Source organism: Ursus americanus, chromosome 19 (assembly GCF_024610735.1).
Source record: "Ursus americanus isolate L20-20 chromosome 19, mUrsAme1.1.p, whole genome shotgun sequence".
Lineage (NCBI taxonomy): Eukaryota > Metazoa > Chordata > Mammalia > Carnivora > Ursidae > Ursus > Ursus americanus.
This window is the reverse complement of record NC_142145.1, coordinates 58,524,621-58,552,157: the sequence shown is the minus strand read 5'-3', so window position 1 is coordinate 58,552,157 and position 27,537 is coordinate 58,524,621. Positions and strand designations below refer to the sequence as shown.

The window sequence follows — 27,537 nt, the reverse complement described above, 5'->3', positions numbered from 1 at the left end:
TACAGATGTAACAGAACTTTTATGATATATATCTATTTGTTCTTTGGCAACCTGGAAAAAATCCAGAGACAGTATTAATTTCTAGACATGTGATAAGCTAAAATATGAAATAAAACGTTGAAAAATTATAGGAGAACATAAGATTATCATATTTGAAATATTGTATACTAAGCCCAAGAAAATCAACTAAAAATTTCAATAACTTAATGTTCAGGTCAGTGGCTACTTTCAAGGAAATATACAAATAACTCTACCTTTATTCCAGAAGTAGCAAAAAAAAAAATTTAAAAATGAACTCGAAAAATTTAAAATTAAATAAAACAATTCATAAGTTTAAAGTAATTTCAGTATATAATGAAGAAAGTTATAAGACGTTACTGGAAGACACAAAAGAAGACCTATATTAAGTGCAGACTATGAACGTTCTAGGATTAAAAAGACCAAATTGTTCATATCTCTCCCTAAATCAATGTTTACGATTGATGAAATTATAATTACTTAGTATTCATATCATTTGATAAAATAATTCTGGCTAATATCAATGAATAACTGAACTGGTTTCAAGACAATTTGGGGAAGAATAGTAATGAGGGTACTTATATAATAGATATTAAAATGTAATATGGGGGCGCCTGGGTGGCACAGCGGTTAAGTGTCTGCCTTCGGCTCAGGGCTTGATCCTGGTGTTATGGGCTCGAGCCCCACATCAGGTTCCTCCGCTATGAGCCTGCTTCTTCCTCTCCCACTCCCCCTGCTTGTGTTCCCTCTCTCGCTAGCTGTCTCTATCTCTGTCAAATAAATAAATAAATAATCTTAAAAAAATAAAATAAAATGTAACATGATTTGTAATAATTAAAACAACTTGCTACTGAATGAATCTCAAAGGCATTATGCTGAGTGAAAAGAGCCATGCTCAACAGGCTACTTTCTATATGATTCAACTTATATGACAGTGTATAAATGGTAAACTAGGGACAAAAAAAAAAAAAAAACCTAGATCACTATTATCAACGCCAGAACACAAGGCAGAAGGGTGGACCACAAAGCGGCAGAGGGGAATGTGAGGGTTGATGAAATTCGCCTATATTCCCATTGTTATGGTTACACGACTATGCATTTGTCAAGACTCACAGCGTTGTACACTAATGAGAGTGATTTTTTTTTCTATGTGTAAACTGAATTTTAAAAATGAAAAAAAAAATAGTTTGATACTGGTACTAAGAATTGAATGTAGACTTCAGTAATACCAGTCACCCCTTTCTCCCTATAGGTTCTGAATCAATTTATCAGTGGACTCAGAAAAAAGGAAGAGACAAATATTAGCGTTATCACTGATAAAGTTCTATTGGACTTGTGACCATGTAATATACGACTGTCCATGCCACAACATGATTGCAAACTTAGTGCACTCTCTCCATCAGTGAGCTGTAAAATTCCCTAAACCAAGGATGTATCTTCTGGCTCATTGCAGGCTCACAAAATATGTGAAGCACACTTGCAGGCACTGTGTCTGGGGCAACTAAGTCACTAAAAGTTAATACACATTAACTAGAGATTACCTGCTAAATGTACTCTTCTAGCACCAGTTTGACCAGACACTCAGCTAAACGGCCTACGTGAAGAGTCACCTGTGTGCATTTTATAGATTTCCAATAATAACTACCACTATAATAAAAGCAGTAATAACTATAAGCATCATAGAAGTAGTAATAATAATTGCAAAGATTAAAAACATGCCAAAATAAAAAATAGACACATAAAGAAGTTTTGTAGGTAATTAAAGAGATAAAGAGAATTTATTCATTTTTTTTCAAATTTGCATGAGAAGGACTAGTGAAGAGAGGATTTAAATGCATGTCTTCCAGACTGTACATGTCATGTGTTTAACCACTGACAGTGACAAGAAAAGGGGTTTGCTCTTTAACAGTTAACACCTACTGGTTCCTTTTACAGAACGTGAAATAGCTTCAAAGTTTGCTCCTTAAAATGTCCACACAAGAGATGATTTCTTCAGAAGCATCTTCTACAAAGTGTGTTTTGAATTTATATGTCGAGTCCTTATCTTCTTCATGGCTGCTTTTACTTCTTGATTTCTTAATGTATAAATAATAGGATTTAAGACAGGTGTGAAAATCGTATAAAACACAGAGTTTTATCTACAGAGTATTGGCTGAAGGGCCATACATAGATAAAGACACATGAGACAAAGGACAGAGTCACAACAGTGATGTGTGCTGACGGAGTGGAGAAGGCCTTGGCCGAACCACTGGCAGTACGTACGGTGCCTGACTGAGTATATGATGACCGTGTAGGAGACAAGCAAGAGGAGGAAGCAGACCAGGGACAGGAGGCCACTGTCAGCAACGACCAGCAGCTGTAGCAGGTAGGTGTCCTTGCAGGCGAGTTTGATCACAAGGGGAAGGTCACAGAAAAAGCTGTCCACCACACTGGGACCACAGAAGGGCAAATTCAACATGAAAGCCGTCTGACTAGACGAGTGCACAAATCCAACCGCATAGGAGGATAACAGCAGCCGAACGAGCACTCGTGGGCTCCTGACGGTCGTGTAATGGAGGGGTTTGCATACGGAAACATACCTGTCTATTGCCATGGCTACAAGCAACATCATCTCACTCCCACCTAGGAGGTGCATGAAGAACATCTGAGAATAACATCCCCACCAAGAGATGGTCTTCTGTTTTCGGAGGAAACCCACAATCATCTTAGGGGCAGTAAAAGAAGCCAGGCTCATATCAATACAGGAGAGATCGATAAGCAGAACATACATTGGTGTGTGAAGGTGTGAGTAGAAGGTCACAGGGACCAAGATGAGGAGGTTTCCTAACACAATCCCGGCATAGACTACAGAGAATCCTAGGAAGAAGAGAACCTGAAGATTCTGAGATTTGGAAAGTCCCAGCAAAATGAACTCAGACACCACCGAATGGCTTGCCCTTTCCATGTTGTCAACTTTATCCCATCATAATCAAAATGAGTGAGACTTGTGGGCAGAAAAGACGTGGTTACAGAAAGGGTGGTTCATGTTGGTGTCTAATTTTGATACTTAGACTGGGTACCTGAACTTAAAGCACTCCCCAGTTTTGGGGGGTGATTTTGTTAGTCAGTGATTTCTGAAATGACCCAGAGATGTGTACCAATAGCAAGGAGAATTCAGAATATACATTTCTAAAAAACAAAAATAAAAACAGCACATGAATTCACCATCGTATTGTGAACTTGGAACCCGAAGACCTCAATACAACACCTAGCCGAGCTACTCACTGGGGGCAACATAGGACAACTATCTCCTTTCCAGGGTTAAGTTTCCTCCTCAGTAAAATAAGCTAAAAACAATCAGACAACACGATATTGAATACCTCTTTATGCTATAAAGACGTTCATAAATATGAAAATGACCATGGTGGGTTCTACATTCATAGGATACTACTGAGTTTCTTATCCTGGAAATGATAAATGTAGAAAATACAGCAAGGATTCTAACGACCCATATTTTGAAAGATTCTGGTAAAGACCTATTAATTAAAACCTGAAATAACGTCTTATTTGTCAGCTTTTAAGTCCTGAGAAATGTACCCCTTCTCCTCCCTGTTCCATTCTTGCACGAAACCCTCAAAGCCCATGCTAGTATCAGTGATGGTCATTACACATTTTGTAAGAGTTAAACCATGTAATTATATATATGCCATATATTATTATACATATTAGCCATGTATAAATTATTCACTCAACATTTAACATCGTTCACATCAACTGTGTCTTCTAGGATTTTAAGCAGGAAATACCATGGATGCAGAAAGTCCACGGCCAAATGGAACTGAATTTATTTCATTTTCAGTTTGTATTCATTCATTCATTCACTTGTTTATTGCTATAAAGAGGATTGCTGGTTGGCTTCTGCACTTGTGTATCGTTATCACAAGCTTCAAAATGACAAACTGATGTGGCTTGAAGTAACTGATTTATGTGGGTTATACAGTTCTTTCAGTACAGTCGTCTAAATTTATGCTATAACTTCCCCATCAGCCCGTGCTTATAACAACAATGGTTTTACTGGTTTTGCTCTAAAAAATTATTTTCATCATTAATGGTTTCTCAATTATCTAGATTCTTATAAAGCTCCTTCAGTAAATAAAGTATAGCCTTCCTTTTGTGCTATTATTACTTACCGGAGAGGAGAAAATACTTTCAGGGGAACGTGCCTCATGTGAATCCCAGGAATAGCCTTGCATCTCCTTATCCTATACTCCCATCAATTTCCTGCAATTGACGTTCCCAATCATCAGAGACAGAAGGAAGAGGCATCATGATGCTGTACACTCTGTTTCTCTGAGACAATCCCATGGGTACATTGATCCAACAGAAGATGTATTTTTCCCCATGTACACATATCCTCTAGCCGATTTTCTACTCTGAGAACCTTAGATTGATGCAAAGTGTTAAGTCTTATTTAGTACGTAAAGTTATTCCTTTCTGTGTCTAGAAACGTTCTATCTCCTTTCAGTTTTATGGCTAATTCTTTAATGATCCATACTAATACTTTTTGAAACCTCATTTTTGAAACTGCATACGAAGACAACAGTACAGACTTCAAATATACGTGAAGTAGTTTATACACATTCTAGCATCTGGAATACTCCACAACTACTCAAGAATCAATTGAAGGCGTGAATGAATGAATGAAATGTATAATGAATATTCAGGATCTGGATTCAAGTCAATATTAAAGCAAAGTCAATGTAAGTTAGGAACTTTAAGCACATTTTTAAAAAAGTGTCAAACTGGATGTTGAAGCACTTTTAAACAGAAACAGAACAACCATTCTAATAAAATTGTTAGGAGTATGCATTTTCCCCTAATTTACTTTTAAAAAGCATCAAGGTAGCTTCCATGAATGTAAAAGAAGACATGCCACACATAGCAGAAGGATAACTCTTAACACTGTTTCCTGGATAGCCTTTGAGAAAAGTAATACACACATGAGCACAGCATGTGTGTTCTCTGTGTGTGTGTGTGTGTGTGTGTGTGTGTGTGCGTGCGTGTGTGTGGTGTGGGTATAAGTATATATTTTCATTTATATTCTTTTTATTAAGACAATAATGTTCAATACTATTTATTGAGAGAATAGCATTCATATGCATAGTTATTTTCCTTGGGTTTGTCAATACGTTAAAAATATATTCCTATGAGCACATGAAAATCCTACCTTTTATAGCTATACCGAATTCCATTTTCTTGATGATGCATAATGTAATTCCCCCACAAATACAGTTTATTTTTAGGAAATGAACATTACTCATAAGAATTCTGTTTTCATCCCATCATTGTCTTCTTTAAAAAAACAATTACACACCTGTTTTAGGCAGACAAATTCCTCTGTCCATATAATCGTATTTTTCAGGACACCTTGAGACCTCCCTTCTATATAATAAAACTTTCCCTAGTACAAAACCCGTAACGATTTCCAATGTACTTAAGGCCCATTTCATGTGCTCTACCATTTACATATTCTCCAGGTATACCGTGTGCATTAGGTATTAATAGTCTGAAATTGAAGGACTACTAGAACAAAACTGTTCTTTTTTTTTTAAGTTTTTTTTTTTTATTTATTTATTCAACAGAGATAGAGACAGCCAACGAGAGAGAGAACACAAGCAGGGGGAGTGGGAGAGGAAGAAGCAGGCTCATAGCGGAGGAGCCTGATGTGGGGCTCGATCCCATAACGCCGGGATCACGCCCTGAGCCGAAGGCAGACGCTTAACCGCTGTGCCACCCAGGCGCCCCGAGAACAAAACTGTTCTAATCCGAGGTCTCTCATGTCTAGTGCTGTGATTCTTCTTTCCCCAGATCATTTTAGGCTCCTTGAAAATAGACAAATTACTCTTCTATTCTCCATAATACATGTTATGAAGGCCAACAATAGAGATGCTGATGAAGTGAGTGAAAACTGGCAGATATTTCAAAAGAAAAACTTTTTGAAATAATGTACTAGCGATATATAACTGTGGAATAGGTAGGTTTATTGAAAATCAAAGAATTTTTCAACTTTTTTTTCTATTTTGATAGTATAACTTGGACAATCTACAATTATCCTTTATTATTTTTAAGATTTTATTTATTTCTGTGACAGAGAGAGCACAATCTGGGTGAGTGGCAGGCAGAGGCAGAGCACGGGGTGCCAGATGTGGGACTCCATCTCAGGACCCCAGGATCATGACCCGAGCCGAAGGCAGTCGCTTAACATCTGAGCCACCTAGGCACGATATAATTTTCCTTTAAAGCACATTTTCAGATATAAGTTTTAAAATCTAAACCATAAACACATACACACACAGACACACACACACCATTAGGGACTGTGGGAGGGATCGGAGGAGCTACAGACTCAGAGAAGGTGAGGAAGGAAGAAAATGTGGTGGCAGGTATTCCTTACGTGCGACACCACTCCCCCAATTTCTTAGACGGCATCCCACCTATGCCTGTGGACTTCTGCAGGAAGTACATGCTGGAATAATCCCTATCGTACAGGCAAGACACAGACCATCCCTGACAGGAACAACAGCTTCTCCGGGGTCCAAAACAGGGTAGATGGAGAGTTGCATCAGAGCCCGGGGTGTTTCTAAGCTGGGGCCCTGGCTGCACCCAGACCTTCCCTGGGGCCTGTGGAGAGGGTTGTGTTGGTGTCACTGGGTACGCATGTGGCATGGCATGCAGAAAGGGAACGAGCAGTTGGCAGCCCAGAGCACTGTTTGTGTAGGTGCTAGTCCAGGTGTGGACTCAGGGAGGGGATCCCAGGAAGTGAAGTCACTTCCCTGATAACCGACCCCAACAGAACTTGGAACCCCGGTCACCAGGCACCCACATTCTAGTGCAGTCCCGTATCGGGCTCACTTGGCCGGAGACATTCGATAGTGAAAGATGTTCTCTTGCTGTGTGCCCTTTTTCTGGGGCTCTGGCTTCCAGAAACCCTGAGATGAGGGATTTTTCACATGCTCCATACCCCTATGTATTTCTTCCTCAGTAACCTATCTTTTATTGATGTCTGCCACTCCATGGTCACTGTCCCCAAGATGCTCAGAGATACATGGTCAGAAGAGAAGCTCATCTCCTTTGAGGCCTGCATCACCCAGATGTTTTTCCTGCACCTCTTTGCCTGCACTGAGATCTTTCTCCTCACTGTCATGGCCTACGATCGGTACGTGGCCGTTTGCAAACCCCTGCAGTACATGACAGTGATGAACTGGAAAGTATGTGTGCTGCTGGCTGTGGCCCTCTGGACGGGGGGCACCATCCATTCCATATCTCTGACCTCCCTCACCATCAAGCTGCCCCACTGTGGTCCTGATGAGATTGACAGCTTCTTCTGGGATGTGCCTCAGGTGATCAAACTGGCCTGCACGGACACCCACATCATTGAAATCCTCATCGTCTCCAACAGCGGGCTGATCTCAGTGGTCTGTTTCGTGGTCCTCGTGGTGTCCTATGCGGTCATCCTGGTGAGCCTGAGGCAGCAGATCTCCGAAGGCAGGCGGAAGGCCTTATCCACCTGTGCAGCACACCTTGCCATCGTCACACTCTTCCTGGGACACTGCATCTTCATCTATTTCCATCCATCCACCAGCCTCCCGGAGGACAAGGTGGTGTCTGTGTTCTTCACTGCAGTGACCCCTCTGCAGAACCCCATCAACTATACTCTCAGGAATGAAGACACGAAGAATGCCTTGAACAAGTTCATGGGGAGGTTGGAGGAGAGAGGGAAAAATGACAACGTCTAGGCTCTTAAGAGGCCTGGTGCTCCACATCCAAGAAATGCCTTGCAAAGAATAAGTCACCTAACATTTATCGGGCTTTGCCACTTATGAATTCTCTTCGGTCCAATATCTGACAATCATACCAGTAGCTGTGATTTTCAGGATCTTCCATATGCTGGAAATTGATCTAGGCACTCTATATTTACTCCATGCCCACAGCCACTTGAGAGGTAGGTTTTATGCTTGTTTACAATGATGGAACGAAAGCTCAGAGAGAGCCAACAGCATGCCCAAGGTCACCCAGCTAGGAAATGCTGGAGGCAGGTATTAAGCCAAGTGCATCAGCACAAACTCATGCTATTTTCACTACACCATGTCGCCTCTCTGGGCTGTTGTCTTAGGGTGGTAACTAATGTTGAAACGGACCTTTAGATTTCTGGGAAGCACTTGACTACATCATTCACTCAGATGCTTGCCTAAATGGCTCAGCAAACACCGGTGACTCAGACCAAGTGAGTTTGCTTATGACTTCAGTCATGTAGAAAGAAGACTTTGAGTCACTGAAGGTACTGATATCCTCAAGTGGCCAGGAAAAATCTGCCATCAGAGCAATGAAATGGGGATATCTTACTATTCATTCATTGGACAAATTTTTACCAAGCACCTATTATGTGCTAAGGACCAGGCTTACAATCACACACACACACACACACACACACACACACACACACACACACACACACACAGATACACACACACACACACACACAGTAGTCCCTCCTTTATGTAGTTTAGAGTCTAGTGAAAATAGGAAACAAAAATATAAACAAATACATTTAATTACAGATCATAACAAATCCTGTTAAAAAAAAAACATACACACTGAATGTTGATAGAGAGTTTTAGAAAAGACTGTCTTCAGAGTGGGGAAGCAAAGAGGGTCTCTTTGACAAATGACATAGAAGCTAAGATCGGAAAGATGAAGAGGAGGCCTGCATGAAAAAAGACAGGTGATGAACATTCTAGGCAGAGTAATGGCAGGTGTTGGGAAAGACCCTGGCTTGATCCAAGCAAAGAAAGAGTAGTGTGGTTACAGCTTAGACCCTAAGGCAGAGAATGGTGAGAGATGATGGTGAAGAGGTCAAAATAATACTTTCACGCCCTCTCAAGGGTCAACCAACTTTCAAAAAGGTGCCAAGATAAGGCAAGGGGGAAGAAAGTCTTTTTAAATAGTACTGGATCATCTAGGTAGATGGGAAATATTAATCTCAACCCTCATCTCACACCATGTATCAAAGGAAACTTAAGATGGATCACAAACCTAAAATTTAAAGCTGAAATGTAAAATTTCTAAAAGAAAACAGGAGAAAATCTTCGAGACTTCAGGGCTGGTGAAGATTTCTTAGGACACAATAACATTAATCTTAAAAGTTAAAGAATGATAAATAAGACGTAACCCAAATGTAAACTTCTGCTCTTCAAAATATATCATTCAGAAAATAAAACTGCAAGCCACAGCATGAGAAAAATATTACCAAGACATATATCCAACAAAGATCTTGTATCCAGAATATACAAAGAATACTTTGTTTACTCTTACAACATAGTGACAAGAAGAAAAAACTAATCATAATAAATGAGTAAAATATTTGGACAGACACATCACAACACAAGATATAGGAAAGGATAATAAGCAGATGAAAAGATTCTCAGCATCATCAGTAATTAGGAAAATGCAGAGTAAACCACAGGAATTTCAGGCCTAAAATTAAATATTGACAATAACAGTTATTGGATGTTAAACTCCTCGACTTCTGATGAGAACCTAAAATCATACAACCACTTTGGGGGCACCTGGCTGGCTCAGTCAGTGGAGCGTGAGACTCTTCATCTCAGGGTCAGGAGTTCGAGCCCCACAGCAGGGGTAGAGTTTATTTAAAGATAAACAACTTCAAAAAGTCATACAACCACTTGGAAAAACAGCCTTCTGGTTTCTTATGAGCTGAACATGCACTTACTATATGATCCAAGAATTCTACTCCTAGGTATTTACCCAGGAGAAATGAAGACCTGTGGCCAAAATAACCTGTAAATAAACATTTATATCTACTTTACTCACAACTGCCAAAAACTGAAAACACCCAAATGTCCACCAGTAAATGACTGAATAAACAACTGTGGCATACCCATACCATGAGATATTATTCAACAATAAGAAGAAACAAACTGCTAATACGCACAAAAGACATAGGTTAATCTCAGAAGCAGCATGCAGAGCTAAAGAATTCAGGCACAGAAAAGTTCGTACTGTATGATTCAATGGATATGAAGCTCTAGGAAAGACACGTCTAATTCATAGCGACAAAAATCAGACGCTTGCATGCTTGGGTGGAGATAGAGGGATTGGCTGGGAAGGGACTGAAGAAACTCTCTGGGTGATGGAAATGCCCTATATCTTGACTGGAGACATGGTTACGTGGGTGTATATATACCTTTGTCAAAATTTCTCAAACTGTCCAATTAAAATGCATGCATTTTATGAAACTAAATTCTATACCAATAAACCTTATTTTACAGTAAGTTCTTTATACATTTCCACCTTGATCTTATCAAAGTATTATGAAAAATACAAAATAGATGCAGGAATGAGGAATCACGTTCAAAGTAACAGTTTAATTCACTATAAATCATTGATGGCTTAAATAAACACCTTGAATCTACATTGAAAGGCAAAATTAAAACCACTTTAATTTATAGAACCTAAGTGTGATATCGCTTCCCAGAGGCAATAACCCACAGAAACCACAAATCAAGAAAATAAGTTCTCTCACAAGTGTACCTGTTCCTGAAACTCAGTCCATGCCCCAAATTGTGATCTTTTACTAGTGAAACCAGAAGCCTTCTTTAAAGTTTTCCAGATTCTTTTTTTTTTTTCAGATTTTATTTATTTATTTGAGAGAGTGAGAGAGCACGAGCGGGGTGAGGGGCAGAGGGAGAAGCAGAGTCCCCTCTGAGCAGGGAGCTGCACTCCAGGCTCCATCCTAGGACTCCGGGATCCTGACCTGAACCGAAGGCAGACACTTAACCGAGTGAGCCACCAAGGAAGCCCCAGATCTTTTTCCTTTAGGTTCCACCATGATCGTTTCCTCTCTGTAAGTAAAAGTTAATAAGTCCTTCCCTTTAAAAAGAAGCTCTGCTCTGTGCCATTTGATCTACTGATTCTGTTTTTTTTCTTCCACTGTCTCGTTAAAGATATGGCCATAATTATACTTGTGACTCCAAATCCATCGTGTGCCTGACTTCATGAAAAAACCTGTTTCTGTCTGAGATGCTTGATGGCACTTTTTACCTCCTCATTCCTCAAGGTGTAAATGAGGGGATTTAGCAAAGGGGTGACCACCGTGTAGAAGACGGACACCACCTTGTCCATGGAGAAGCTGGTGTCTGCCCGAGTGTAGAGGAAGATACATGGTCCGAAGAAGAAGCCAACCACCATGAAGTGGGCTGAGCAGGTAGACAGGGCTTTCCGGCGCCCCTCAGCTGACTGTTTTCGAAGAGAAACCAGGATGACCGTGTAAGAGGTGACCAAAGCCAGGAAACAGGTGAGGGAGATGGTTCCACTGTTAGACACAATGAGCATTCCCGTGAGGTACGTATCTGTGCACGCCAGCTTGATGACAGGGGGCACGTCGCAGAAGTAGCTATCAATAATGTTGGGGCCGCAGTAAGGTAGACGAATGGTCAGGACGGTCTGCACCAGAGAGTGGACAGCAGCCCCCAACCAGAGAGCAAACACGAGCTGTACACAGACCCTGATGTTCATCACATTGGGATAGTGCAATGGAGCACAGATGGCTACATAACGATCATAAGCCATGATGGTCAGCAGAAAGATCTCAGCACAAGCAAACAGATGTAGAAAGAACAGCTGTGCGATGCAATTATCAAAGGAAATCGTCTTTCTCTCCAAAAGCAAGCCCTCTAGCATCTTGGGCACAGTGACAGATGAGTGGCAGATGTCAATAAAAGACAGATTGCTCAGGAAGAAGTACATGGGGGTATGGAGACGTGGGGTAAAAACTATAGTAACTATGATGAGAGTGTTCCCCAAAAGGGTCAGTACATATGTGATGGAGAATGCTACAAAAAATAGTATCTCCAGCACCCAGTTCTCAGTGAGTCCCAAGAAGGCAAATTCAATCACTCTTGTTTGATTTAGAGCATCCATCCAATGAATTTCCAAAGGACCTTGTTGTGGGGGGGAACCATGAAAGTAATTTAGCTTTAATATTACAGGACTAGAACTCATTGAAGTGATTCTATATTCCATTATGAATTGCTTATTTATTATCAGGGCATATAAAATAGAAAACCAACCTAATAGCGACTGTTACAATACACCCATTATGTACCAGGAGCTGTTCCCAGCATTTTATATACACATTCCTATTAACCACAACTGCACCATAGCATAGGCATTATTATTCCTGGCTTGTGGATGAGATACATGAATCTGACAAGAATAAGTTAAGTTGCCAAAACTCTTAGCCACTAGTTAGCTGGCTCTTTTCATTTTGGTCTAGCCCACAGATAACACCAAATTAATCTTCCAAAATATGACTCCCAACTAAAGTCTTTCACCATTTCACTCTTCCTGTCAAATTAAATGTACATCCAAAGCCTGCAACGGACTAATACCTGTTTATTTTTCCAGTCTGGAGTCCTCCTTTTTCCCCTATGTATTCTTCTCTCCAGGCAAGTTGCTTACTATGTTTCTGTCATGTTACCCCCACCTTTAAGAAAACTTTGCTGATACATTCAAATCCTATCTCTTCTCTTCATACCTATATTATGGTACTGAACTATAAAAGAAAATAAGACTTTTCTTTCTGTTTCCACTAAATTGAAATTTTCTTAAAAAGCAGCAACTACAGGGGGCGCCTGGGTGGCACAGTCGTTAAGCGCCTGCCTTTGGCTCAGGGCGTGATCCCGGCGCTCTGGGATCAAGTCCCACATCAGGCTCCTCTGCTAGGAGCCTGCTTCTTCCTCTCCCACTCCCCCTGCTTGTGTTCCCTTTCTTGCTGGCTGTCTCTGTCAAATAAATAAATAAAATCTTAAAAAAAAAAAAAAGTAACCACAGGGACACCTGGGTGGCCCAGTCATTTAAGCTTCTGCCTTTGGCTCAGGTCATGTTCCCAGGGTCCTGGAATGGAGCCCTGCATCGGGCCTTCCTGCTCAGTGAGGACTCTACTTCTCCCTCTCCCTCTGACCCTCCCTCTGGTCCTTCCCCCTGCTTGTGCTCACGTTCTCTCTCTATATATCTCATAAATAAATAAAAAATATTTTAAACAAATAAATAAAATAAAATAAATTAGGAGAGGTGGGTTGAGATTTTAACTCCAAGATTGGGTGACTTTGGAGAAATTACTTAGCATCCCTGAGTGTCAGTTTTCTGTTCTGTGCAAACTGAAATACAAAACCACTTCACAGAACTTTACAAAAGTGTTACATATTGCCTGGTACTTGAAATGCATAAAAACTCCATTCTTTTCAGGATCTCTGTGAGAAAACGTTCCAAAAAGTCCCCAAGAGAGAAAATGTAAGTTATGTGTTTAGGCAGCCTAAAACAAAGACCATAAAAAAGTGGATAAAAGACATCGAGGAGTCTCTAATCAATCAAACAATGTTCAACAAATGCCCCAGCAGGGTCTGTGCCCAAGGAACATTCATCCCCCAGACCTTGCCATGGCTTTCTTTTTCTCATTTTAAGATCTTATCTCAAGTATCGCCTCAGCATGGAAGCCCTTCTGATGATGATATCAAGAAGAACACTCCCCAATGACACGATATCCTAGTGCATCTTCTTTGTAGCACTTAGAAACACCTGCAATCTCCTGAATGACTTACATCTATGTTTATCGGCTGCCTTTCCAAATATAAACCCCTTGAGGGCAAGGACTAGATCTTCGTGTTTGTTGCTACATACCCAAAACTTGCGTTCAGCAGTGAATTAGATCCCCAAACTCAGCCCACACTATGCTGGACAGTGGGACTAAGACTTCCACACTCCAAAACTATGAAGCCCATCGAGAAATGCTAGGCAGTTTCTGTCCTAACGAATCCATAAAAACAAAAGCATGTGTGTCTAAAACTAGTAAGTATATTAAAAATAATAATAAATAAGAATGATTAACTTTCTCTAAAAAAAAGAAAGAAAGAAAGAAACTAACAAGTATACAGTGCCCGTTGGAAGTAGGAGGCTTAGCACTGCCGATTTTAAGATTTCATTCTAGTCTCCTGTAAAGACGCAGAGCCCCTCCTTCAACCTTCCCATCACATCTTTCTCTATTCCTCTTGAGCCTTTCCCACTGCTTGCTCACCACCATGCTGATCTATTTTGTCAAATCTTTTGTCTTCTCCCTTTCCCATCCCCTGAAAGTAAGAGAAAAAAAACCGGAGGGCTTAGCAAGCTTAATAAACCGCATGCACAAGTGAGGCACACTGGTGTGGCCTGATAAACCTGGAGGAAAGAAACGTACACACAAAGATGTTGTTAGTGACACTTGCGCAGTGTTCGCTCGCTGTAAACCCATTCCATTTCACTCATTCCTTGAGTCATCCAGTAAATTCACAGATGGATTGATCCATGAATAATTTGGCAGATGGGGACTTTCAAGTGTAGAAAAAAAGACTCAGGGCTTGCAAACTAAGGATGTCAAATAGAAAATACTGAATTCAAATTATTGAGGTCAAACAAAAATTAGTTGTTAAGTACCTCCTTTATTGACTTAGTAGTGGGTTTTTTTTTTTAAAGAAAATGTCTTAGAAAAACAGTTTCCTTTTTATACTCATAATCGAATGTATTGAGATTTAAGCCATGAATTAAACTTTTATTTCTCATTCAGAGCTTTCATCTTTTACTTGTTTTTTTAAGAGGGCTCCATGCCCCACGTGGGGCTTGAACTTACAACCCTGAGATCATGACTTGAGCTGAAACCAAGAGTCGAACACTCAACCGACTGCACAACCCAGGTGCCCTGGCAAAAAAATATTTTAAAAGTAACAGTGCATGTCATGAACATGAAAAGTCTCAAAACCTGGGCGACGTTGATCTGTGCATTAAAATAATTGCCCAGGTTTCTAAGGAAATCAGTAGAAATCTTATCTACGAAAGGGTAATTGAATTAAAAGGACGGGAATTGCCACTAGACATCAATATCGTGTATATTACATTGTATTGTGTATACTGAAATTCTTCATAAACCACCGAAGGACCCTGAAAATCTGTCCCTTTCTGCCCTTTGCCCTTTCCTTTCACCTTTCACCCAAGGGCTCTGCAATCCCCACAGTAGCTTCACAAAGGAGACAGTAACAACTTTCCCCTTTTGGAAATCACCTCTCTGAAGAGTGTAGCAATTTGCTGGGCATCAGATGTGATGAGCAGCAGAGGTTAACCCTTCACTGCCTGACTCCCAATTTCAACCTACTCATCTCTGCCATTTCCTCCAAGATACCCCAAACCCCATCTTTCTCTGCTTCCATCTGACTGCTGTTTCAGCACTGCAGGCTCAGACCTTGGCAAAGACACACAGCGATGGCTCCTTCTGCCAAGAGGTACCTCAGTTTACATCCTACTAGAACATCATCATGTCGGCCTCAAGTCAATTTGATCTTGAGCTGCCAACATCTTGTATGAGAGAACTGCCTGATTGTGTCAACTGAATGCCAGGGGCTTCAACCCGAAAGAGGAGACAAGGCAGAAGCTCCTGGGAGCACATGAAATTTGACATACCTTTGCAGGGCAGAATTGGAATTCTGTTTCCCATCTCCTGCCCTTAGATTTTTCCACTACTCAGCAGTGGCCTCTAGAGGGCTGAGGTAGATTAACACCTAAATCTCTTTCAGTATATTGTACTTTGTTTCTTTTTTCAAGATTTTGTTATTCACAGTAAGTCATTTGTTCATATATATATTTTTAAGATTTTATTCTTCCGGGGCACCTGGGTAGTGCATACCGACTTGATTTAGGCTCAGGTCATGATCTCAGGGTTGTGAGATCAAGCCCCACATCTCTCTCTCAGATGAATAACTGAATCTTTAAAAAAATAAAAAAAAGAAAAAAGATTTTATCCTTCATAGTATATTATGATATTATCTACTGGTCGCCAACCAAAACAGGTGGAGAAAGAAAGCTTCCCTGAGGGTCTTAACTTCTTCTTCTTCTTCTTCTTCTTTTTTTTTTTTTTTTAAGAGCAGGATGCAGGGCAGAGGGAGAGAATCTTAAGCAGACTCCACACCCAGCTCGGATCCTGACCTTGGGACTCCAGCACCCCAAATCTGATCTGTATGCTGACTTTCAGAGCACAGGAAAGACAGGCTTTCTCTGGTGGTAATAAAGATTCCCTTGCTTCCACAAACAAGCAAAGACTGAATGACCATCTGCCAGTAGAAGACACTTCCTCTTTCCTTGAAAGAGTGTATCTTATTCAACATTCATTCCACAAACATTTGTGAATGCCTAGCAGGCACTGTGCTAGTGATTCAAATACAGGGGCAGAGAGACTTGATTGTCTTGATCCCTCCCAAACCCCAAACTCCATAATTCTATGACTTTTTTGATGACTAGAAAGAAGGAACAGGTGCTGTGGCAAAATCTAAAAGGTGACAAGTCATAATCCTAGACATTTTGAGGAATCTTAGAGGGTGTGTGTATTTGTGGTATCTTGGGGGTGCGGGGGTGCCTCTGCAGAAAGCAACACATTGAAAAAGTATACTGAGTCCTGAGACAGCAAAGAGGTTAAAATAATTCTCATAAGTTAACAGGCCTTCTACTAAATGTATAAATACTACACACTCTCGCAACATAACAGACAAGTGTTTGAGAATGGGTCTTGCTCAGGACCATGAACACACATGCATACGGGTACATACCCCACAGAAGGCATGGCAGGCAATGCAAGTGAAGAGGTGGTAAAACTCACCAATGTTCTTCAATGACACAGGGCTGATGTAGCTAACTGTTATCACGTTCTTTCTTCCACTACTTCCATAATCCCTTCTGAAATGAAACAGAGAGAAAGCAAAATGTTTTAAAACACTATGACATTAGTACCTGGTTTTCTGTTAAAATAATTTCACCCTTAGGGCAGACGCCTGGGTGGCTCAATCAGCAGAGCATCTGCCTTCAGCTCAGGTCGTGGTCCCTGGGTCCTGGGATGGGGCCCCAAGTCAGGCTCCCTGCTCAGCAGGGTGCCTGCTTCTCCCTCTGCAGTTCCCCCTTTTTGTGTTTTCTCTCTCTCTCTCTCTGTCAAATGAACAAATAAAATCTTTAGAAAAAAGCAGTTTCACCCTTTTAATTTGGTCTCTGGATTTTTTCAAACTCCTTCCTTCTCTGTTAATTTTGCATTTCTGCCTTCTTCTAGCCAAGTAAGGTAGAGTACTAAGCCTACTTGCCTTTTCCACTTTGATCAGTAATTATTCTGGGCACTATTAGAACTTATCTTTGAACAGGTTCCAAAATCTGTTCATCAAAAGCCATTCATTCATTCAACAAACATTTTGTATATAAGGAAAATACTCATTTTTAGTTAATACAAATAAATAGCATACATTAGGAAATATAAGCAAATACTAACTTGAAGCTTAAAATTTTGTATCAAGAAAAGTATAAAAGTGTGTTGACCATGGTAATCATGTCACAGTGTATACATTTATCAAATCACATGGCTACCTTAAATACATTCAATCTTTATTTGTCTGTTGATTACACCTCAAGAAAGATGGAGGAAAAAAGAAAATATAAATTTTTTTGAGAAGCTGTGCCAAGTAAAGCCAGTCTTCGGTTCTATTGTTGTCCTGTTGAACTAATGAACATTAACTTAGTGAAGATGTATTTTGTCGGGCAATATATCTAAACATTTGGATTCTGGGGCACCTGGCTGGCTCAGTCAGTAGAGCATGCAACTCTTGATCTCAGAGTCTTGAGTTCAAGCCCCACCTTGGACATGAGGCAAAATAAGTAAGTAAGTAAGTAAGTAAGTAAGTAAGTAAGTAAGTAAATAAATAAATAAATAAATAAACAGGTCTAGTACTAATCTTAAAAACATTTGGATCCTGCTCTTTTTTATCCCTTTAACCAACTGATCTATCATAACTGTGGATACACTTGTTGCAGGTCACTTGACTTTATTTTCATAATCTGGAAAGCAGGTAAGAATTTGATCCCAGGTTGTTAAGGAAATCAGCAGAAATCTTATCTACTAAGGAGTAATTGAATTAAAAGGACCAGAATCCCCACTAGATATCCATATCAGATATATTAATGTGTATTGTGTATACTGAAATCCTTCATAAAGCACTGAAAGACCCTGAAAACCTGTCCCTTTCTGTGCTTTGCCTTTTCCTTTCACCTTTCACCCAAGGTCTCTGCAATCCCCACAGTAGCTTCACAAAGGAGACAGTAACAATTGTCTGGAATCCCGTTTCAGACTCAAGACTGCAAGACTGACTCTGGCCAACATCCAGCCTACTGGCCTGCTCTGCAGACACCAGACTGGCCAGGCCCCAAATCTCATGAGCCAATTTCTTCAAGTAAATCTCTCTCTCTCTCTCTGTGTCTCTCTCTCATTCTTTCTTTCTCTTTCTCTCTTTCTGTATATACAATTTATTTTGATGATAGAGAGATAGGTAGAAAAATAGGTAGATGATAGATAGATAGATGATGATAGATAGATAGATAGATAGATAGATAGATAGATAGATAGACAGATAGATAGTCAGAAAGAGGGCCTCTTGGTTATGCTTCTCTGGAGAACCCTGACTAATACAATTTCCTCCCTTGCAATTGTCTTAAAGATGGGAATGTGGTTTAGGTTTAGGAAAGTTAAGGTAGAGAGGAAGACCACTGTTCATCTATCACTCCCAGGATAAATTTCTCCTGAAGATCTTATTATACTCTCTCTCCCTCCCTCAACATCTACCTTAAATAAGCAACAATAGACATTATTACTTTATAAAGGGGAGGCAGGAAGAGGATAGGAAAACTCAGTGTCATCAAACCAAATCGATCAACCCACTAACTCTATTAAACTCTGGTTCTCTTTTAAAGGCCAAAGCAATATTCTCCAACGTATGATCAGTCACATTACCTCACAGACTTATCTTGCTTGTTTGAAAGAGACTTCCCACTGACATCAATTGTCCTCTTATACCTCCTCCTGATTCAATTGTCCTCTTATGCCCTGTTACAGAAGTCCAGGATGGAAAATCCTAGAGCACACAATTTTACACAGGGTGAATTGCAGTCCTGAAAGCTTTGGGATTTTTATCTGCCTCTGCCTGACACAGCATTTTGAAGTGATCACTGGATGACTAGAATGGAATTTGCCATCAATGAATACCCAGGGGTACTATTATGAGTTTTCCATTTCAATGAATTTCCTGTTATTAATCTCCGTCATTTAGCAATTTAATAAGTAGACAATAAAACCAGCAGCATCCAAATATGAACAGAGTTCCAAACCTTTGGCAATTATCAGGACATCAGTTTGTTCTGTCACTGTACTAACCACTGCAACATCCACCAGAGAGTCCAAGTCCACTGACAAATGAAACCTCACCCGTGAATCCAAAATAAATTGCTATCAATCCACAGGCTCCCAAAATGCCCAGCAGGCAGCCTGGAACTCAGTAAATTTCCAGAAATATCTGACTCAACACCTCCTCATTTGTCTTTTCTACTGTTTCAGGAAAATTCAAAGCAAAAAATTACAATCCATTCTTTACACATTGTCCACATAAGATAACCTCTTTACATAAGGCAAAAATATCAAGATATTTGTACCAGTGGGTTTTCAATCTCCCAAAAACAGTTGTGACTACCTAAAGCAGAAACAATAGTAATACATTGTGGAACTGATAACATGCAGGAATAAAACATATGAAAATAACAACAAAAAGACTGGGAGGAAGAAGATGGAAGTTGGAAAGATTCTTATATTACACAGGCAGTGGTATTTGATGATGTATTCCCTTAAAGATGTATTCTCTAAATGCTTGACAAACAGCTAAAATAAAGCGACATGGCTAATAAGGTAATACTGGAGATGAAATAAACATTTTTTTAAAAACTCAGTGAATCCAAATGATAAAATAATAAAAGAAAATAAGAATAGAAAACAAATAGCAAAATGGTAGTTTTAAAGCAAACCCCATCAATAATCACATTAAATGTACATGGCTTACCTGTTTCCAGAATAAAGAACTTTTACAACTCAATAAAAAGACAAATAACCCAACTTAAGAATAGGCAAAGGACTCTAATTGACATTGTTCCAAAGAAGATAGACAAATGGCCAGTAAACCCATGAAAAAATTTTCAACATTATTAGCATTCAGGGAAATGCAAAGCAAAGCCACAAGATACCACTTCACATGCTCTAAGATAACTGTAACCAAAAAGACAGAAAATGACAGTGTCATAAAGGATGTGGAGAAATTAGAACCCTCAATAATTATTGGTAGGATTATAAAATGATGCAGGAATTTTGGCAAAAAATTTGGCAGTTCTTCATGTTAAAGACGCAGTTATCATAACCCAGCAGATCCACTCCTAGACTCAAGCGCATTGAAAACGAATGTTTGGAACGCCTAGGGTGGCTCAGTCTGTTAAGCATCAGACTCTTGATTTTGGCTCAGGTCATGACCTTAGGGTCCTGAAATCCAGCCCCACAGCAGGCTCTGCACTGAGTGTGGAGCCGGCTTAAGAGGCTTCCATACAGCCACTCTGGAAAACAGTATGGAGGTTCCTCAAAAAGTTAAAAATAGGGCTACCCTATGACCCAGCAATTACACTACTAGATATTTACCCAAAGGATAAAAATATACTGATCCCAAGGAGCACCTGCACCCCAATGTTTACAGCAACAATGTCCACAATAGCCAAACTATGGAGAGTGCCCAGATGTCCATCAACAAATGAATGGATAGGGGCGCCTGGGTGGTTCAGTCCTTAAGCGTCTGCCTTCAGCTCAGGGCGTGATCCCAGAGTCCTGGGATCGAGCCCCACATCAGGCTCCTCCACTGAGAGCCTGCTTCTTCCTCTCCCACTCCCCCTGCTTGTGTTCCCTCTCTCACTGGCTGTCTTTCTCTCTGTCAAATAAATACAATAAAATCTTTAAAAACAAAAAAACAAAAAAACCCACAAATGAATGAATAAAGATGTGGTCTAGGGTGCTTGGTTGGCTCAGTCAGTTAAGCTTCTACCTTGGGCTCAGGTCATGATCCCAGGGTCCAGGATCAAGCCCCACATCGGACTCCCTGTTCAGTGGGGAATCTGCTTCTCCCTGTCCCTCTGTCCCTCCCTCTATCCCTCCCTCTGCTCATTCTCACTCTCTCTCTCAAATAAAAAACAAAATATTTTAAAAATAAAATTAAAAAAAAGATGTGGTATATATATACAATAGAATGGGATTCAGCCATGAAAAAAATGAAATCTTACCATTTGCAACAACATGGATGGAACTAGAGAGTATTACGCTAAGTGAGATAAGTCCATCAGAGTAAGACAATTATATGATTTCACTCATACGTGGAATTTAAGAAACAAAACAGAGGATCATAGAGGAAGGGAAGAAAAAATAAAATAAGATGAAATCAGAGAGGGACACAAACCAAAAGAGACTCTTAACTACAGGAAACAAACTGAAGGTTACTGGAGGGGTGGTGGGTGGGGGGATGGGGTGACTGGAGATGGGCATTAAGGAGGGTACTTGATGGAATGAGCACTGGGTGTTTTATGCAACTGATGAATCACTAAACTCTACCTCTGAAACTAATACTACACTATAGGTTAATTAATTGAATTTAAATAAAATAAAATTTTAAAAATAAAAATAAATTTAAAAAACAAAGATTCTTTCTTTCCCTCTCCCTCTGCCTCTCCCCCCACTCATACTCTCTCATTCTCTCTCTCTCTCAAAGAAAAAAGAAAGCATATGTCCATACAAAAATTTGTACATATTCATGGCAGCATAATTCATACGATCCAAAAAGTGGAAAAAACCAACCAACTCCATTGACAAATGGTTAAACCAAAGTGGTATGTCCATAAAGTGGAATATTGTTCAGTAATAGAAAGGAATGAGATAGCGATACATGATACAACATGTATCCACCTCTGTAGCGAAGATGAAGAGACTGTGAGGTTTGATGATATTGAGGAGAAAGGGATATGGAGGCAACAAATGTCCCAGGCCCTGGCGGAGTTCCATCATCGCAGGAGAGTAAACATACGGCAGACTATAGCCATGACAGATGCTACACACATGGTAGGGGTCTTCCACGCAATTACCAGAATCACAAGAACAGTGAGAGTCTGAAAAAGAACAAGGGATGGGAGACTGCTCCCAAAGGCCAGGCCCAAAAGCACCAGCCCTATCTCAGGCCATGTGTCTCACCTTACTACATAAGTAAACCCCACGGACCTTGATCAGACTATTCCAACTTTCTGGTGGAAGAAGCGATGACGGATGCTGACCACCAGGGTACAGGACAGCAAGGTAGACCAGTGGGGCAGAATATGAATCGGAGTTATAGACCGTAACTCTTCAGGGGCTCTCTTTGCCAAAGGCAGCACTGTGAGGACAGCAATGAAGAGAGGAGACACAAGGTCAGCAGCCACCGCAATCAATTACCTCCACAGATGTAAAAACCTAAACCACAACATGGCAAAGACACAAAAGCAGTTGATCCACCCGCTGAACATTCATGTGCTCTTGAAGCCGAGCTGGGTGGGGCTGGGTAAGGTCAGCTTACCACCTCCGCCATCATTCAGTTTAGTCATCCAACCAGGAGAAATAACTATGAAATTCCAGTAAGAAGAAATTAGTAAAATATTGGAGCTGATGATCTTCAGCACTTGCTTTTTGCCCACTGACTAAATAACTAGAAGTATCTGCATTATCTATGCAGCTTGGGGTTTTTAATATTTTTATCTAAAAACCTATCTTTTGGGTAATGACAAGCATAGGTTTGTTGTTTTGTTTTGTTTTGTTTTATGCCTGTTTTTTCTCATTATACCTTATACATTTTTAAGTTGTTTCTTACCTGGCCAGGTTGACATTTTTAGGAATCTCATTTTTAATCTGTAACAAAAGTTCACAACTTGATTTTTTTAAGTCAACTGTAATACTATGATTTATAATAAGAATACATGTTTGATCTTCATCCCCTTTTCTGGCACAGAGCTTCAAAAACCCAGGGATTTCCAAAGCGATGAGAGTGATAAAGGTGTCTTTTTTTATGTTAATGATGTGACTTTGAAAACACCTAAGGATCAACCTTGAAATTAAGGGGTTGGAACTTTCAGTCCCACTCCCTGACCACCCCCCACCCCCGCCCCACCCAGGGAGTGGAGAGAGCCTGGAGGTTGAATCAATTACAAATGGCCAAAGATTTAATCAATCATGTCTATGTAGTGAAGCCTCCATAAAAATCCAGAAGGACAAGGTCAGAGAGCTCAGTTGTTGAACCCGTAAAGATTTGGGGAGAATGGTGCACTCTGAGAGAACATGGATGCCCATACTTTGTCCTATGAATCTCTTACATCTGGCTGTTTCTGAGTTATATCCTTTTGTAATAAACCCACAATCTAGTGAGTCACTTTTGCAAATTAATCGAACCTCAAGAGGGGGTGGGGGGACCTCTGACTGATAGCCAGTCAGAAGTACAGGTAGCAACATGGACTTAGAATTGGCATCTGAAGTGGAGTGCATTGTTGTGGAACGGAGCCCTCAACCCATGGAATCTAATACTGTCTCTGAGCACATAGTGTAGTAGTGTCAGAATAGTGTTGACTTGTAGGACATCCAGCTGGTGTCTGAGAATGGCTTGGTCATGCATGAAAAACCCACACACACGTCAGAATTAATAGCAGAACCATTATCAACAAACTACAAGCATTTGTTTAAAAAGGGTCTTAAGGAATTAATTTTTTAAAAGATTTTATTTATTTAGAGAGAGAGAGTGCAAGCAGGGAGAGGGGGAGCAGGGTGGGGAGGGCGAGATTGAGAATCTTCAAGCAGACTCCCGCTGAGCATGGAGCCTGAGTGGGGGGGTGGGGGGTGGAAGGTGGGGGAGGAGCTCCATCCCTCACACGACCTGAGCCAAAACCAACAGTTGGAAGCTCAACCAACTGAGCCACCCACGCACCCCCTAAATAATTATACTTTCAAAAAGCTCTCCCTCTTTTATCTCTCTCCCTCTACCCCTTAACTTTCCCCGGATTACTTTCTCTAGGGAAAGCCTGCTACCATGTCGGAAAGACACTATGGAGAGAGCCATGTGATGAGAAACAGGCCTCTTCCCAACAGCTGTGTAACTGAGCCATCCTGGAAGTCCATCCTCCTGCCTGGCCAAACCTTTAGATGATTACATCTTGTCTAATACTTCATGAAAGACCCTGAGCCAACACCACCCAGCTAAGCTGCTCTCAAATCCTTGTCCACACAAACTATGAAACAATAAAATGTTTGTTAGCTGAATAAATGTTTAGCCACCATGTTTGGAGTAATTTATTATGAAACAATAGATAACTAATATAGTGGTAAATACACAAGTTCCTCATTCTTCTAGCAGTATCTAGTATAATGAAGTACACTTGAATGGTTTCCTTCCCCTTTCTGTCTCCTACTGGTGTTTCCTGGGAAGGGTTTCCTTCCCCTTCCCACTCTCCTACTGGTGTTTCCTGGGATTATCTCTCAAGTAACTACTTGTACTCAAACACATGCCTCAGGGCCTGCTTTTTGGGACATATATGAGACAGAGAGAAGAAAATCTATATATACTAAGACTTTGAATAAGGGAAACATAGTGGAGAGGGAGTATTATAATTCTGCCTATCGTTTTTCTCTTCCTAAAGATTTTTACATAGCTATAATTATTCTATATATTCAATTATGCACCTTATTCTTCTTGATTAATTACTATATCATTAGCAACTCAGAGTTTTATACAATCTTTTCTTTTAAAGATTTTATTTATTTATTTATTTGAGAGAGAGACCAAGAGAGTAGCAGAGGGAGACGGAGAAGTAGACTCCCCACTGAGCAAGGAGACCAATGCAGGGCTCTATCCCAGGACCCTGGGATCCTGACCTGAGCCGAAGGCAGACACCTAACTGACTGAGCCACCCAGGCATCCCAGAGTTTTTATACAGTCTTATGAATGTCTTTTATTGGCTGTGTGGCAGGTAGAATTTCAAAGAATCATTCCAAGATTCCATGCTCTAATCCCCAGAAACTTGAATATGATGAAATGTCACTCTGTAATGAGGCACATCTGATCTTAAAAAGGAGAGATATCTAGGTAGGTCTAACCTAATCACATGAGCCCTTAACTGTGAATGAACTTTTGTGGCAGAGGAAGAAGGCAGAAGATAAAGCTAGAAGATTCCAAGCCTCAGAAGGACTTGAAGTGCTATCACTGGTTTGAAGGTGGAGGGGATCACGTGAGAAGAAATACAGGGGAGCTTAAGGAGCTAAAGATGCCCCCCAATGAACAAACAGCAAGGAAACAGAGATCTCAGTCCCACAGGTACAAAGAACAGAATCCTGCCAATAACAAACGGAAAAAGACCCTGAGCTCCAGATGAGAACTCAGCCAGCCAGCAGCTTGACTTTGGTCCTATCCTGTGATAACCTAAGCACAGAGCCAGCTGAACCTGCCTACACCTCTGACCTACAGAACTATAAACAAATATATGGGTGCTATGGGAATTTGTCATACAGCAATACAAACTAATACAGCTTTAAAATATTCCCTCCATCATAACTTACTTAAGATTGTTGCCCATAGTTTGCCCTCATGAATAATGCTGCAGTATAAACACTCTTTCTGGCCTGCCTTCCTTTCCTTTCCTTTCCTTTCCTTTCCTTTCCTTTCCTTTCCTTTCCTTTCCTTTCCTCTTCTTTTCTTTTCTTTTCTTTTCTTTTCTTTTCTTTTCTTTTCTTTTCTTTTCTTTTCTTCTTTTCTTTTCTTTTCTTTCTTTCTTTTCTTTTCTTTTTTTTTAAAGATTCATTTATTTATTTGAGAGAGAGAGCATGTGAGAGCAGGAGAGGGGGCAGAGGGAGAGGGAGAGAGAGTGCACAGCCTGACATGGGGCTCAATCCTACGACCCCCAGATCATGACCCAAGCTGAAACCAAGAGTTGAACACCTAACTGATACCCTAGGCCTGCTTTTCTTTAAGTGAGAACTCAAAAATGGAATTATGAGGTAAAAGAAATATGAACGTTTAAGTGATCTTGATTTGTAATGTTAGATTGCTTTCCAGGGGCGCCTGGGTAGCGCAGTTGTTAAGCGTCTGCCTTTGGCTCAGGGCGTGATCCCGGCGTTCCGGGATCGAGTCCCACATCGGGCTCCTCCGCTGGGAGCCTGCTTCTTCCTCTCCCACTCCCCCTGCTGTGTTCCCTCTCTCGCAGGCTGTCTCTCTGTCACATAAATAAATAAAAAAATATATTAAAAAAAAAAAGATTGCTTTCCAACAGGATTGTGTACTTCCAAATTCCATCTCAAATTTCATTTTATAAATCAGAATGAAAACTCGCCCCTACTTCACCCAAAGAGAATTTTTTCAATCTTTGATTCCAAACAAATCATGCAATATATGACCGATTATCATATTAACGTGGCGCAGCCCTCACTTTTCATATCCAAATAGCCTACAATTTGAGCTTCAAAGCTCTGGTCAGCTTTATCTCGTGTGGGGACAAAGCTGCAACAATAATCATCTATTTTCTAAACCTAGCTGACAGTAGGCTATAATGTTTAACAAACTTCACTGAGGATTTGAAGACAATATACAGGGAATTACAAAGCAGGAAAGGGAAATCTTAAAACTGACTACAGATTTTTACAGTTCGTGTGTGTGTGTGTGTGTGTGTGTGTGTGTGTTGTGTGCACAGATTTTTACTGTTTTTTTTTTTAAGATTTTATTTATTTGACAGAGATAGAGACAGCCAGCGAGAGAGGGAACACAAGCAGGGGGAGTGGGAGAGGAAGAAGCAGGCTCATAGCGGAGGAGCCTGATATGGGGCTCGATCCCATAATGCCGGGATCACGCCCTGAGCCGAAGGCAGACTCTTAACCGCTGTGCCACCCAGGCGCCCCAGATTTTTACTGTTCTTAATCCCTAATGACAATGCCTCGTCACAGAAACCCCTCCCTGGCTCTCCTTCCTCACCTTGAATTGTAGCATGTCATTTATGCTTACCTTTTCCCCTCACCTTCTATGAGTGATTATGTGCAGCAGACCCTGGCCAAGAGCTTATGCTAAGGATATAATAGGAAAACACGTTTGTGACCTTGCGGGCTTTAGCGGAAATGTCAGAGCGCAGCAGTCGAACGCTCGGCTTGTATCACGGTCTGGAACGCCCGGCTTACACAGTAGCTGGGAACACCCAGCTCACTCAGGGTGGAACGCTGCCCTCAGATAACGAGCGGCCAGGAACGCCTGGTCCGCTAAAGGACAGAAAGCTGCCCCAACCGAAACCTGATTGCTCTTGACAATAGCCCACGGGGTCCATAGAAACATGTTTAAGAACAGGCCTCACTTGCTGAACATTACATCATCTAATCCCGTGACCTTCCCCGTGATGTACTACTATTCACTAGGATGTACTACAGATCATCCCCTTGATTGTCTTTGTTCATTGCCAATAAATACGCGAGGTTGCAGCTGTTCGGGCCATCACACTCTTGGTGGTGGTGCG

General features: G+C 40.7%; 2 protein-coding genes and 1 pseudogene across 2 annotated transcripts; 1 reads left to right on the top strand and 2 right to left on the bottom strand.

Moving 5' to 3' along the window:
* Positions 1–2,023: 2,023 nt before the first annotated feature.
* Positions 2,024–2,962, bottom strand: LOC123789935 (olfactory receptor 4K13-like; annotated as a pseudogene).
* A 1,740-nt stretch (positions 2,963–4,702) lies between these two features.
* Positions 4,703–7,793, top strand: LOC123789934 (olfactory receptor 4E1-like). Its single transcript, XM_087869985.1, has 2 exons — positions 4,703–4,757; positions 6,997–7,793. The coding sequence occupies exons 1-2, from the start codon at positions 4,703–4,705 to the stop codon at positions 7,791–7,793; spliced, it is 852 nt and encodes a 283-aa protein (XP_087726111.1).
* A 3,277-nt stretch (positions 7,794–11,070) lies between these two features.
* LOC123789941 (olfactory receptor 4E2) lies at positions 11,071–11,997 on the bottom strand. Its single transcript, XM_045793899.2, has one exon. The coding sequence runs from the start codon at positions 11,995–11,997 to the stop codon at positions 11,071–11,073; it is 927 nt and encodes a 308-aa protein (XP_045649855.2).
* Positions 11,998–27,537: the final 15,540 nt, after the last annotated feature.